At 35.3% G+C, this 13,828-nt stretch overlaps 1 protein-coding gene across 2 annotated transcripts; it reads right to left on the bottom strand.

Annotated features, from left to right (window-relative positions):
- Positions 1 to 12,341, bottom strand: poglut3 (protein O-glucosyltransferase 3). Of its 2 annotated transcripts, XR_008601224.1 has the most exons (7): positions 11,983 to 12,341; positions 9,795 to 9,992; positions 8,099 to 8,382; positions 6,236 to 6,440; positions 4,737 to 4,933; positions 1,675 to 2,466; positions 1 to 1,641 (listed from the first exon to the last, which is right to left on the bottom strand). XR_008601224.1 is itself a non-coding variant. In XM_023269265.3 (6 exons), exons 1-6 carry the CDS (start codon positions 12,227 to 12,229, stop codon positions 2,032 to 2,034), a joined length of 1,566 nt encoding a protein of 521 aa, XP_023125033.2. In that variant the 5' UTR covers positions 12,230 to 12,341; the 3' UTR covers positions 1 to 2,031. The 2 variants fall into 2 exon arrangements, 1 of the variants encoding a protein (XP_023125033.2); XM_023269265.3 differs by having other exon boundaries at positions 1 to 2,466.
- Positions 12,342 to 13,828: the final 1,487 nt, after the last annotated feature.

Genomic DNA, 13,828 nt, shown 5'->3' with positions numbered 1-13,828 from the left:
TGACCATTTATAAAATGAATTTATTCAGATCAGATGTAGATCAGACTCAGTAACTGTGGAACTCTTCTTGTGTTTTCTTTAAAAATACATATAAAGGATTACTAGTATTTTTCTCAGTATATGTGCAACAAGTTTTCCAATTCTATCAAGTTTCACATTCTTCAACAAGGAGTTTCCAGTAAACTGTCAAAAATAATATTTATTTAAGATGTAACTATGATTAAACTGTAGACAGAAGTCCAATATAAAGGCCACAAAACAGTACAAAGACCTCCTGTATGACCAACCAGCTCTACAAAAGGCACAAAAAACTACATAACAACAAGTGTTAAAAGGCAGAGAAGTTTCAGTTTTTACCAGAACTCAGATGTGTTTCTCCTCCTAAATGTCCTGGTTCTATCTGCTGGACTGATGAAGTTCTGACGCTCAGAAATAATGGAAAAAGTCCATTAAAAAGTGATAAATCTGCATGAAAACACATTTGAGTTCTGTTAAAAACTGACTCCAGATCAGTTTTACATCCATCCCGGTGTCACAGTCTGAAGCTGATCAATATTTGACCAATTTTGGACAATTTTCGAGTCAATTTGGACAAAGTTTCAGGTCCTTTTCAATAATTTTTGAATAATTTGGGGATATATTGAGTCATTTTGGCAGGTTTTTGTCATTTTTGGACAAATTTTAATAAGTTTGGAAATCTTTTGTCAGTTTGAACAGTTTTTTGAGCCATTTTTGACAAGTATTGAGAAATTTGGCACATTTTTTGTATCATTTCAGCCAAGTTTCATGTAGTTTGTCCATTTTTTTTTTAAATTAAGAAAAACACATCTGAGTTATGGAAAAAAATCAGTTTTACATCCAGCCAGATGAGAACCAGAATGACATTAAAATTGTCCAAAATGACTCAAAAATGATTCAGATACACAAAATGAGTCCAGAATGACATGAAATTTGTCCTAAATGACTCCAAAACGATTCCAAAGACACAATAATGATCCAAAATGACAAGAAAAGATCCAAGTTGACATAAAACTTGTTGAAAATGACCAGAAAATTGTCCAAAATGAATCAGAATTCACCCAAAGTTACTCAAAAATGATCCAAACTGACTGAAGATTTGCAGAAAAACACAAAATTAGTTCACGATGCTTTAAAAATGATAGAAAATGAGAGAAGTTTGTGCAAAGTGACTCGAAAATGATCCACAATTTGTTGAAAATGAAATGAAAATTTTCCTAAATGGGTTGAAAATGATCCAATTTCTGAGTCAACAATTGAATAAAATTATAGACTAAAATTATTGTGAACAGAAACCAGATTTAGTGTTTAGACTGAGACACCTGAATGGATGTAAAACTGATCTGGGGTCAGTTTGTACCAGAACTCAGATGTTTCTCCTTCTAAATGTCATGGTTCTATCTGCTGGACTGATGAAGTTCTGAAAAAGTCCATTAAAAAGTGATAAATCTGGACCCACCTCTATGGACTTCAAGGACCTGGAATGTTCTAAGTGAGACTAAACTTAAAGACTGGAAGCAGGAAAGGAGAACGTCCCCTGGAGAAAGTTCTAGAGTAGACCTACCGACAACTGGAGAAAGTTCTAGAGTAGACCTACCAACAACTGGAGGAAGTTCTAGAGACCTACCGACAACTGGAGAAAGTTCTAGAGTAGACCTACCGACAAGTGGAGAAAGTTCAAGAGACCTACCCACACCTGGAAAAAGTTCTAGAGTAGACCTACCAACTGTCCCATTGTGGGTAGGTCTACTCTAGAACTTTCTCCAGAGGACGTTCTCCTCTGAGGACTTCAAGGACCTGGAACTCTGGAAATATTCCCAGGATGAAGGTAGAACTCTGATCATTGATAAAGTTACTGGAGATAAAGAACCAGATGTTCTGAGGAGGTTCTGGTGTAACTTTTCCAGACATCAACAGTTCTTTATGACTACCACTTCCTTTACCCTCCGCAATAAGAGCACCGGTTATAATTGGAATGTTTCCTGTGAGGTTCTCCATGAGTCTAAACGTTCTTCACAGCTCGTCCTTCGGTTCATTCTCCTGGTTTCTCCGTTGACATGAACATGCTGCCGTGTGGTCGTCCAGCTGAGGAACCTCCTCCATGTCGGGATGTCGACTCGGCCGTCCGTCCTGCCGCTCTGAGTACATGAGCAGTACTCTGTAGTAGTAACAGTACAACCTGCTGGGCTGCAGCAGCTCCCGGGCCGCCTCCTGGCCCGCCCGGCCCACCTCCCGGGCCTCGGCGTCGTTCTGCTGGGCCCATCTGATGGCGTCCAGCAGGTCCGACAGGTTCCTCTTCACGGGAACGTAGTGGGTTCCGGCCTGCAAGCGGCTGTAGAAGTGTTCGTAGTACGGAGAGTCCTGCTTCAGAACCAGACTGTTCCCCAGCATCAGGTAGGGAAACCGGTACGCCGCCACCGTCCCGTCCACGTTCACCTGGTACTTGTACTGAAAGACGGACGCAAAGGGTCGCTGGTGTTAATATAAAAAGTTAAATATTTATTTATTTAGACAGAAGTGTTGCTCCACTGACTCACAATCTGTTTGTTTCTTGGTTATTTGATGACAAAACAAACTTCTGGAAAATATTTTGGCTGAATTGGAATAATCTTCTGAACGGAAGAGGATTTCAAGCTCCAAAAAAAGTGTTTTTTCAAATTTTATAAAATGGTTTTGTTGAAAAAATCCAGAGTTTCCCCAACAGGATGAATAAAGTTGAATAAAGTATCCGTCTATTTATCCAAACTAAGTTCGGTAAAATATTTTGGCTCAATTTTGAGATTCTCATGTATTCAGAACTGGAAATTTTGCATTTTTACCCTAAAAAATACGTAGACAACCATTTTGATAGTTCAATCTCACCAGAAATCAAACTCCAACAGCCATGAAATGTGGTGAGAACAGACAGAATAGTTTCATCAGATCAGAATGATTGAATGGATCCAGCAGAGGACATATTTTTATTTATTCGACCTTGAAAACAGAAAAAGAATGCAAAATTTCCAATCCAGGTTGGTCTAGTGTCTCCATAAAGTTCCTGTAAGTGTATCTCTATGGATGGATCCATATTTCTACTGAAATACAAGCAGTTTGTAACTCTGCTCATCCATCATCAACATCTAGACCTCTATGAACACCAACATCTAGACCTCTATGGACACCAACATCTAGACCTCTATGAACACCAACATCTAGACCTCTATGAACACCGACATCTAGACACCAACATCTAGACCTCTATGGACACCAACATCTAGACCTCTATGGACACCAGTATCTAGACCAGGTTCTGTTTCCTACCAATGAGTCCACATCAACATTTATTCTAAACATCTAAAAATTGGAACCTTGTCTGGTCAATCTTTATCACATCAGATTCTACTGATGTTAGAGCCTCAGAAGTTGGTGAAATGTGGACCAAAGACTGTTTTTAGTAGAAAATACTGTATTTTAGTGGATCCAGATTTTGAAGGGCCGATAATTATTCAGTTTATGTCATTGAGGACAAATTTTGTCACTTTAGACCAACATTTATCTTATTTTGCACAAATTTTAAGTCTTTTGGGACACATTTCTAGTAACGTTGGACCATCTTTATGTTACTTTGTACAACTTTTGAGTATTTTAAGACAAGTTTCAAGTCTTTCTTGAGACTTTTGGGTCATTTTAGACCATCTTTATCTGATTTTAAACACATTTTTAGCCATTTTAGACAAATTCAAACAATTTTGGACAAGATTCGAGTCATCTTTGATGAAATGTCGACCAAAGACGGTATTTTAGTAGAAATATGGATCTATGGTGGATGGTCATGATACTATCATCGGTTGAGAATTTTGCACTTTTCTTCCATTTATAAGGACCAGTAATTAATCTGTGTCCTCTGTGGGATCCATTCAGTCATTCTGATCTGATCCAAACTATTCTTTCTGGGTTCTCACTGTGAAGGAAAAATTACTCACTTTCTCATGACTGAGGTGGTTCTAGTTATAACAGCCTAAATGCTGAGTCATCCCAAATGGTCACCCTTGACTCATGGTTCTCCTAGATAGAGGATACAAACTTGCGTATGTTCTCTCTGTCCCTTAATATGACCCTGAGATAGACAGACGCTTGGTAAACATAACATAAGGATAAAAGACCAACTATCTGGCTGACGACGTCAGAACAACAAGGTTATATTGCTGTGTTCCTGTTCAGATGGATCCTGAACTAACAGTCCTGCCTCCACATTTAGAGAGTAACATAAACATGGCATGCCTTCCAAACGGTATAAGTACCCAAGACCAGAGAGACTCCTCAGAACTGATGCTGCCAGTGCTCACGTCACTGTGTTACTCGCTGTATCATTTCTCCTGAATTCAGTAAACTTTATTCTCAACATAAGCCATCTAAGTCTCCAGAGTGTCTCTGAGTTTGCCTCCTGATTCCTCTTTCAACATCGCAGAATTCCCTAACACTCACCACATTTCATGGCTGTTGGAGTTTTATTTCTGGAGATACTGAAGACTCAAAATGACTTCACTGGTAAAATGTTCAGGTCTGAAAACATGAAATTCTCCAAATTCTGCCAAAATATTTAACAGAAGTTAGTTATGGTTCCCAACTGACACCGACTCACACAAACGAAAGTGAGTTACAAGAGAATAAAAGCATTAAATAGAGTATTTTGAGTGTAAAAGTATTAATAAAACTTGTATTTCTACACGTCTGCTCACCTTGAAGAAGTCAAAGAATCCGACCAGTGGTGCTTTACCGACTTGTTTCTCTCGGTCTCTGAAGAAGAACCAGCCGGTGATCCCAGCGTCCAGCAGGTCGGGGTTTTTCTTGGACAAAGAGACGAGATGAAGACGTTCCTCTCGACTGTCCCGACCACGAAAAAACGCCTGATCACTTTTATTGACCCACGGAGGTCCTGGTCGGAGAGGGTTATGACCAGAGATGACCAGAAAAACAGCAAGAAATGTGAAGATTTAAGGTCCAAAAAGCCCCAAGTTACAGAATTTAAAGGTGGAAAGTTTTAGAATAATTAGACAAATAAAAAGGAATTAATTAAAAGACACTGGGATGTAGATTTAATACTAAAACTGGACTTTAATTCTTATTATTAAACTGACTACTATTTGTGGAAGATGTTGAGCCTGAACTGATCATTTATTCACATTTATTCAACATTATTATATTTATAAATCTAAACCAGGTAAGTTAATATGCTAAAAAAAAAAAAACTCCAAGATGTGGTTTTGAAAAGTATTTTAACAATATTTTTTTGTTTGAATCAGATCAAATTTATTTTAATATCGCATTTAAAAACGAGTTGACGAAAGTTCTGCATATTTTATCAATGAAGCATCAACAAAATTGTGTGCAAATTTCAAGAAAACTAGTAAAAATCAATGAGTGAAAGTAAATAGAACAGTAAAAATAATGCAAAAGGCAAAAGAGGGAGCAGCTTGTAGGATTGGTTCCTAAAATAAAAAAAAAACAAATCTGAACTATTAAGACCATAAAAAGCTACCAAAAGCCACAGAAAATATAAGGTTTGAGGTTTTTCTTGAAAATGGCCAAAAATTTGTCCCAAATTAGGGCAAGACGGTCTAAAATGACTCAAAGGTGTCAAGAAAGACTTGAAATCTATTTTAAAATACTCAAAAGTTGTTCAAAATAAGATAAACATTGGTCAAAAATGACAAAAAATTTTCTGACATGACAAAAATGAATAATTATTTTATAATCTACAGAAGCAGAGAAAAGTGTGGACACACCTCCTCTCTGCTTCTGTAAAGGTTCAAACTGCTCTAATTCAGTGGGTTTTATTTATTTCCACAGTAAAATAATTCAATTCTTCCTGTGATTCTTTATGTTCTGTAGAAACAGCAGAGGACGCCCCCTAGTGGACACCTGGACTTCACATCTTCTCTTATGTTGAAAGAAAAAGAGTTTCATAACTTTCTCATTCACTTTTATTTTTGGTTCTTACTGTATTTTATTCCTGGTGATGATCTATTGTTTTACTTGAACTTATTTATTTAGATTTAATCCTTTAAGTGGTACTTTAAGTTACTGATGATAGAGCCTCAACCGTTGGTGAAATGTCGACCAAAGACTGAAAATTTCGTACTTTTTTCACTTTTTAAAGGGCCAATAATTATTTATTTTTGCCATTTCAGACACATATTTGCCACCAGAGCAGCTGTTTCTCAGGTGTGTTCTTTACCTGTGTGTCCCTGAACAGACAGCAGGTCGTTGGTGACTCCTCTCAGGGTCTCCAGAGTGGAGTGGGTCACCTCATAGGTGGGCAGGACCACGTCTCTGGTGTCGGTGGATCCACACCAGGACAGAACGGGAACTGGATCTGTCTTCCTGGTCTCCAGAGGCCAGTCGCCCACGTTGATGAAAAACTCCACATCTGGAAGCTTCACCTGCAGCATAACACAAACCTGGCATCAGCATCATCTTTCTATCGGTTAAAACATCGACTACGATGTTTCTGATGTTATAAAAACTACATGTGAAGATAAGGGTAAGCCAACTGATTATTAGCCATTAGCCTGTGTTTATATATTTGTGTTTTTATTGACTGATTATTGATTAATTAAATGTGCAGCCTCCTCTCTCTGGCTGTCGTTACTCTGTGTTCTCACAAAAAAATGTCTCTCAAGCAGAAAAACTTAACAAGAAACCAGGAAATTAGCTTCTTTCAGACAGGCAAAGGCTACGCTAACGGCTAGCGGCTACATGGCTAGGCACAGATTAGCATGAAACAGAATCTGGAAAACAATGAATAATTGAAGCTGCAAGAGCTGGATCTTAATGATCTATAAAAGTCATAAAGCGGTGAAATCTTAAGAAAACAGACAAGAACAGAACTGGAGTTGATAATCGTTCATTCAATACATTTAAAAATATGATTATTTAATTTGGTAGCACAACACCAACATAAATCCAAGTTCGAAAGAAAAGTTTGAGGTGAAAGCTGTAAAAGAGACACAAACAAGGAAATTAGTGTCTCTCACAGTGGCTAATGCTAATGGCTAGTGCCTACACGGCTAGCCACAGATTAGCTTGAAACAGAATCTGGAAAGCAATAAATAATTAAAGCTGCAAGTATTGTTGACTGGGTCCTCACCACCAGGCGGCGCTATGACTGTGAATGGATATTAACATATGGATGTGATCAGGACCGGAGTTATAAAATATGGAAAATTTGAGGCCAATTGGAGCACGGAGGGTAGTTCACCAACACTTCCTGTTTCATTTTCAGTGAATTCCTCACAGCGGATACGAGATCTCAAATTTCACCAGTTGTTTGCATGCATGCAACAGAACATCTGTTTGTTTGATACTTATTTTGAAATATCAAAATTAATTTTAAATCACACATCTTATTGGTTCTACTAGCTTTCTGTCTTTCTATTATTTTGAAACAGGAAAAAGGAAATTCTGAAAGACAGAATAAAGACATTTGTTGGTTAAGAGAAACTGGTCACCGTTGATTTCCTCTTCCTCATGTCTGTATTAACTCACATTAGGCTCTACTTGTATTTCCATTTCATATTATTAGTATTTTCATCATCTACTTGATTTTTTAAACTTTATTCATTTTATTTTCTTTTGCCCTTTACTTATTTACTTATTTACACTTGTACTTAGTATTACTACTATTATTAGTATTCTTAGCTTTGTGTTTAAAGTTTTACCCTTTTTTTAATGTTACTTGTACGTGGCATTTTATCATTTTATCTGGTGGTGTAATCATTTACTTTGAAATTCTGTCTGGACTGACCGGCCTCCTGTTGTTCAGTCGTCTTCCTGAGTTTCCTTCTTTTCTCTGTAAAGCATTTTGCAGACTGTTTTTAAAAAGGCGCCATATAAACAAGGTTATCATCATATAAGTTCTTAACATTACTCACAAATGTCCACTCTGGTGCATCATTTAAGGTATTCAAGTTGTATTTTCACCATTAATCGAATATTCTGACTAATCACACGTCTTCCTGTACAGGATCCTTTATGTAAATTGCGTAGAATTTAACCAGACTGTATGTTTTTTCTTCAGTTGTTTCATAGTTGACTCTACCTTCCTGGTGAGCGACAGCAGCATCTCGTCTGAGAACATCTTGAAGTCGGTGTATTTCCCCAGAGTCCGTCGGTAGATGTGGTTGTTGATGATGACGTAGTGAACCAGACCTCCTCGGTTGGAGAACCTGACTGGCGCTTCCTGTCTGAGGCGCTGCAGGTCGATGGAGGGAAAAGGCTGAAAATCCTCCACAATCTGAGGCTCATCTTTAGGACACTTCATGACATTCTGCCAGACGGAGGCGTCAGGCTCCGGACAGTCGCAATATTCATGATAAACTGGACCTGGAAGGAAAAGTCTGGGTCAGGAACAGAAAAACCCAAATATTTAACTCTGTTATTTAGATTTAATCTGTTCCCCCTGTCGCTGGAGCTGATAGTCGTCAAACTAAATCAACTGTTGTATATTTATTTATTTAAAGAAAAAGTCTATTTTAAGATCAAATCAGCAGCTGCAACAAATCAAATTGTTCCAGGTAATCAATCAGTCATCAATAATATGAGTTCAGCTGAAAGATTCAACATCTGGATTCAAATTGACAGTTAAAGCTGCAACAATTAATAAGCTGTAAACTATTAAATTATTCATTATTAAGCTAACTGATTTTTCAATAAAATTTAAAGAAAAAGTCTGAATTAACAGATTTTAAGCTGCTGTGTTTAAGAGAAAATCAGATTTTAAGAAAGAAACGTCAACATTTGAATTCAGACTATCAATAAAGGCTGCAACAATTAATGAATTAGCTGTCAATCATTACATTATTCATCATTAAATTAAATTATTTGATTTTTTTTAAAGAAAAAGTCAAAATCATCGGACCTTCAGAAGCTGTGTTTAGGGAAAAATCAGATTTTAAGAAAAAAAAAATCAACATCTAGATTCAGGTTGACAATTAAAGCTGCAACAATTAATCAATTAGTTGTCAATTATTACATTAACAGTCATTAGATTAATTGATTTTAATATTTTTTTAAAGAAAAAGTCAAACTTATCTGATTTTAAGTTGCTAATTTTAAGATAAAATCAAATTGTCAAATATGTACAATAAAATCAGCACCAGTGACAAAACAGGATTCAGACCAACAATTAAAGCTGCAACAATTAATCTATTATTCATCAAATATTAAATTATTCATCAGTAAATTAATTGAATTGAATTTTTTTAAAAATAAAAATCCAAAATTTTCAGCTGCTGTATTTTAAAGAAAATCAGATTTTGAGAAAAAAAAAATCAACATCTGGATTCAGACATAAAGCTGCAACAATTAATCAATTAGCTGTCAACTATTAAACTATTCATCAATCGGTTTAAGTAATTTAAGGAAAGAAACTGTCTAAAACATCTTGAACTCATCATCTTAAACTTTAGGAATCACTGATTTTTCACCATTTTAGGACATTTTATCGACCAAAATAGAAGTCAGTTAGTTCAGTAAATAATCTACAGGTTTAAAAACAACAAAAATGATGGTTAGCTTCATAACAAATGATGCATTTTAAAGATGAATACATGCAAAATGAGCAGCTGCCAGACTTATGATTGTTATTTAAATGCTCTTCTTAAGGTTTCATCCTTTTCCCTGTTAAAGAGTTGAGTCATCTTCATATATATGATATTTAAAAACATATTTATTGAGCAGATCAGTGATTCTACACTTTATAAATGAATAAACCCTGCTGTAACTCGATACCAAACCTGGGATGATGTAGGGCGACTGAGCCACAGCAGCGTCTCTGTGGAGGATTTCCACCTTCAGGCCTTTGGTCGCTGATCCGTAGAGTCGGTACCTCATCAGGAAGGATCCGTCTCCTCGGTCCAGAGGCGGAGGAACGTGGACACGAATGTGTTCGCCGTTATCTGCCGCTCGGATCTTCACTTTGAACGTGTCTTTACCTGAACAAACACACAGACATCACTTAAAGAACAGCAGCCGACTGCAGCACATTTCTTTGATTTATAGTGGATTTATTTTACCAAACGGCTTGTTTTGGCTGGAATTGACAGAAACAAGAGACAAAAGATGGTGAGACTTCTTGTTAGAAACGTTAACGACAAAATTTAACTGTTTCTATGCCAACAATTACTCATACCATTTGAAACGGTTGTAATTTGTTGAGAAATTAAAGCTTTTGTTCCATTTTGAATAGTCCTGGTAAATGTTCGGAGCTAACAAGTTAACAAGAATTAGCATTTTAAGCTGTTGTGAAAGCTAACAGAGATATTAATTATAGATATTATACATTTTAACATGTTTTTGTGGTTAAAACACAAACTGCTGTTAACTGTAGCTAGCTAGCTGCTTTAGTTGATTAAAAACAGTTACATACAAGTAGGGCTGCCACAAACGACGCGTCGACGAATCGCCTGAGCACGATACGTCATCAAAAGCGGAAGTGAGCGCGCAATGCAACAGAAATCACCGTCCGAGTGGAGCGCGGAACACGCATGGACATCCGCGCTGTATCGTGCATATATAGTATATGCATATATTATATATATGCACAATACAGCGTGGACATCCGCGCTGTATTGTGCATATATAGTATATGCATATATTATATATATGCACAATACAGCGCGGACATCCGCGCTGTATCGTGCATATATAGTATATGCATATATTATATATATGCACAATACAGCGTGGACATCCGCGTTTACGATACAGCGCGGACATCCGCGCCGCATCGTGCATATACTATATATGCACGATACAGCGCGGATGTCCATGCGTGTTCCGCGCTCCACTCGGACGGTGATTTCTGTTACATTGCGCGCTCACTTCCGCTTTTGATGACGTATCGTGCTCAGGCGATTCGTCGACGCGTCGTTTGTGGCAGCCCTACATACAAGTAATAAAAAGTCACTCTAAACAAAAGTTAGCATGAATATTAATAATGTTTGTTAGCCTTGATATTTTTGTTAGCTAACTAAAGACCCCCAAAACACTGATTTTTAGTGGTTTAGGAGCTAACAGGTTAACAAAAACTAGCATTTTAAACTGTTGTGGAGGCTAACAGAGATATTAGTTTTGAATGGTATAGATTTTTACTATCTAGATTTTTTTAACTTCAGACATATAGACTCATCAAATTCATCACTAACATCTCTAACACAACATCTCACCATCTTTTATCACTTACTTGTGTCATTTCCAGCCAGAAAAAACCTTCTGTTCAAGTAAAAATTCACGTTAAACAAAAGTTAGCATGAATACTTATGTTAGTTAGCCTTGATCTGTTAGTTGGTTAACAAAAGACCCCAGAATATAGATTTTTAGTGGTTTAGGAGCTAACAAGTTCACAAAAACAAGCATTTTAAACTGCTGTGGAGGCTAACAGAGATATTAGGTTTTGAATATCATAGATTTCCAACAGCAAAAAAACAACATCTGGATTCAGAATGATGATTAAAGTTGCAATGATTAATTCATCGGCTGTCAACTATTACATTAATAGTCATTTAAATTATTTGATTTTAATATTATTTTGAATGAAAAAGTACAAATTCTCTGATTTTCAGCTGCTAATTTTAAGATAAAATCTATTTTTTGTACAATAAAATCAGCTCCAGTGACAAGGCAGGACTCAGAGCAACAATTAAAGGTGCAACAACTAACCGTCATTAAATGAGCTGATAGCAGAGTTTGTTAGCGATTTTTAGTGGTTTATAAGCTACAAAGTTAACAAAAACTAGCATTTTAAACTGTTGTGGAGACTAATAGAGATATTAATTTTGTATTTTACAGATTTTAAACTTGTTTTTGTTGTTAAAAGCTAAAGCTAGCTAGCCGCTTTAGCTGATTTAATACAGAAATAAAACGCTAAAACAGGTCGGTTAGCATACATTGCCGGTAAAACGGAGATTTAACTCGCTAATTTACCCGGAGACACGGTCAGGTTCTGTCCGTTTGAATCCACCGCCTGGATGTAGAAATACCGGACCGGGAGCACCGGGAGGACCGAGCCGGTGCCGATCCCCGGACCCCAGACCAGACTCCTCTCCGGGCTGACTCCTCCACAGCCACCGAGCGGCAAGCTGGAGCTGAAAAATAAAAATAAAACGGATAAATTATGAATTAAACTAACGTGAAAAGGCTCCGCTGAGTCCGCGCCTCGTTTAAACGTCATATTTTAACCGTTAACCGGATAAACTCGGTGAATGTTTCGGTAAAGTTCCGTTAAACTCCAGATGCCGACATGTTGGCCACCGGAGGCACGCCCACCGCGCGGAGGCCTTCAGGGACGGTCGGAAATGTGAGAATCGGGCTTAGAATGCATCACTGCTGATCTAAATACACAGCAGAAGCGTTTCTGGACAAACTGGAGGCTCAGATCAGGAACATTTAGAATTTAAACTGATACCGGGGTCATTTTTAAGGTATTTCAGAGCGAAATCAGTATAAAACGACCACATGAAGAGGGCTTTTTCCCCCGCAAATTTATCAATAAAATTACAAAAAACAGACTGAGTACACAAAAAATATCACTAAAATTAGCACATATCTAACATGTAAAAAAGCAATACAGTCAGGGGATTGTGCCCAACTATTAAATTTCCTTATAAATAATAATACTAATAACAATAATCATAATCATAAATAATAATAAGATATTCTTATTGTTATATTTTCTTTTTATCTGTGATTTTTTTAAATAAAATATTATTACGATTATAATAATAATAATAATAATAATAATAATAATAATAATAATAATAATAATAATAATAATAATTATTATTATTATTATTATTATTATTATTATTATTATTATTATTATTATTATTATGTATAATTTTTTAATAACAATTATTGATAGTTATCATAATTATAATTATCATAATTATATGGATATTTTATTTTTTGTAATAAAAATAATATTACTATTACCTGTATTTTGAAATGATAATAATGATAATAATAATAATAATAATAATAATAATAATAATAATAATAATAATAATAATAATAATAATAATAATAATAATAATAATAATAATAAAGATTTATCAGATTATTATTATTATTATTATTGTTATCTGTATTTTGAAATAATAATAATAATATTTTCTGATTATTATCCTTATTATGATTCTTCTTATTATCATTATTTTCATTTGTAAAATGAGACATGTTGTGAAATTTTGTACTCTAGAACAATTTACTAAATTTACTTGAAATATGTCAAGAATGTTCAAGATGACCTAGAATTTTATTATATTTATTTTACAGATTTTCTGTATTTCTGAAACTCATAAACAATAATGATAACATCCCACAAAGAGAGAGACAGGGAGACTGGAAATTCTCTTGCTTGATGTAAAGATAACTTTAAGAACCTTTAAATGTGAGCCGTTCGAATTTCTTTTCAAGAAAATGACATTTTTTGGATTTTAAAAGACTGTTGATCATGAATTGATGAATGTATTTGTGTTTTTAATAGATTAAATAAATTTATTAATGAAAATATTTGTAACAATCTACAGACATAAACAAATACTGGCTTTGTAATTTTATATAATTACAAAAATAAATTAGTAAATATGCTTTCATCAGTGTGTGTTCAAACAAAATAGTCAGTGATTATATTATTTAGACAGATAATTATTTTATTTCTCATTATGTAAATCCAACCAAATTTGTGACTTTATGTATAATTTTTAAATTTTTTTTAAATATTTATATTTAATTTATGCTTCTATTTAGATTCATAATGGTATGTAATTAT

The sequence above is a fragment of the Amphiprion ocellaris genome, chromosome 3 (assembly GCF_022539595.1).
Source record: "Amphiprion ocellaris isolate individual 3 ecotype Okinawa chromosome 3, ASM2253959v1, whole genome shotgun sequence".
NCBI lineage: Eukaryota > Metazoa > Chordata > Actinopteri > Pomacentridae > Amphiprion > Amphiprion ocellaris.
Note: the sequence above shows the minus strand (reverse complement) of the source record. Positions and strands in the feature narration are given on the sequence as shown.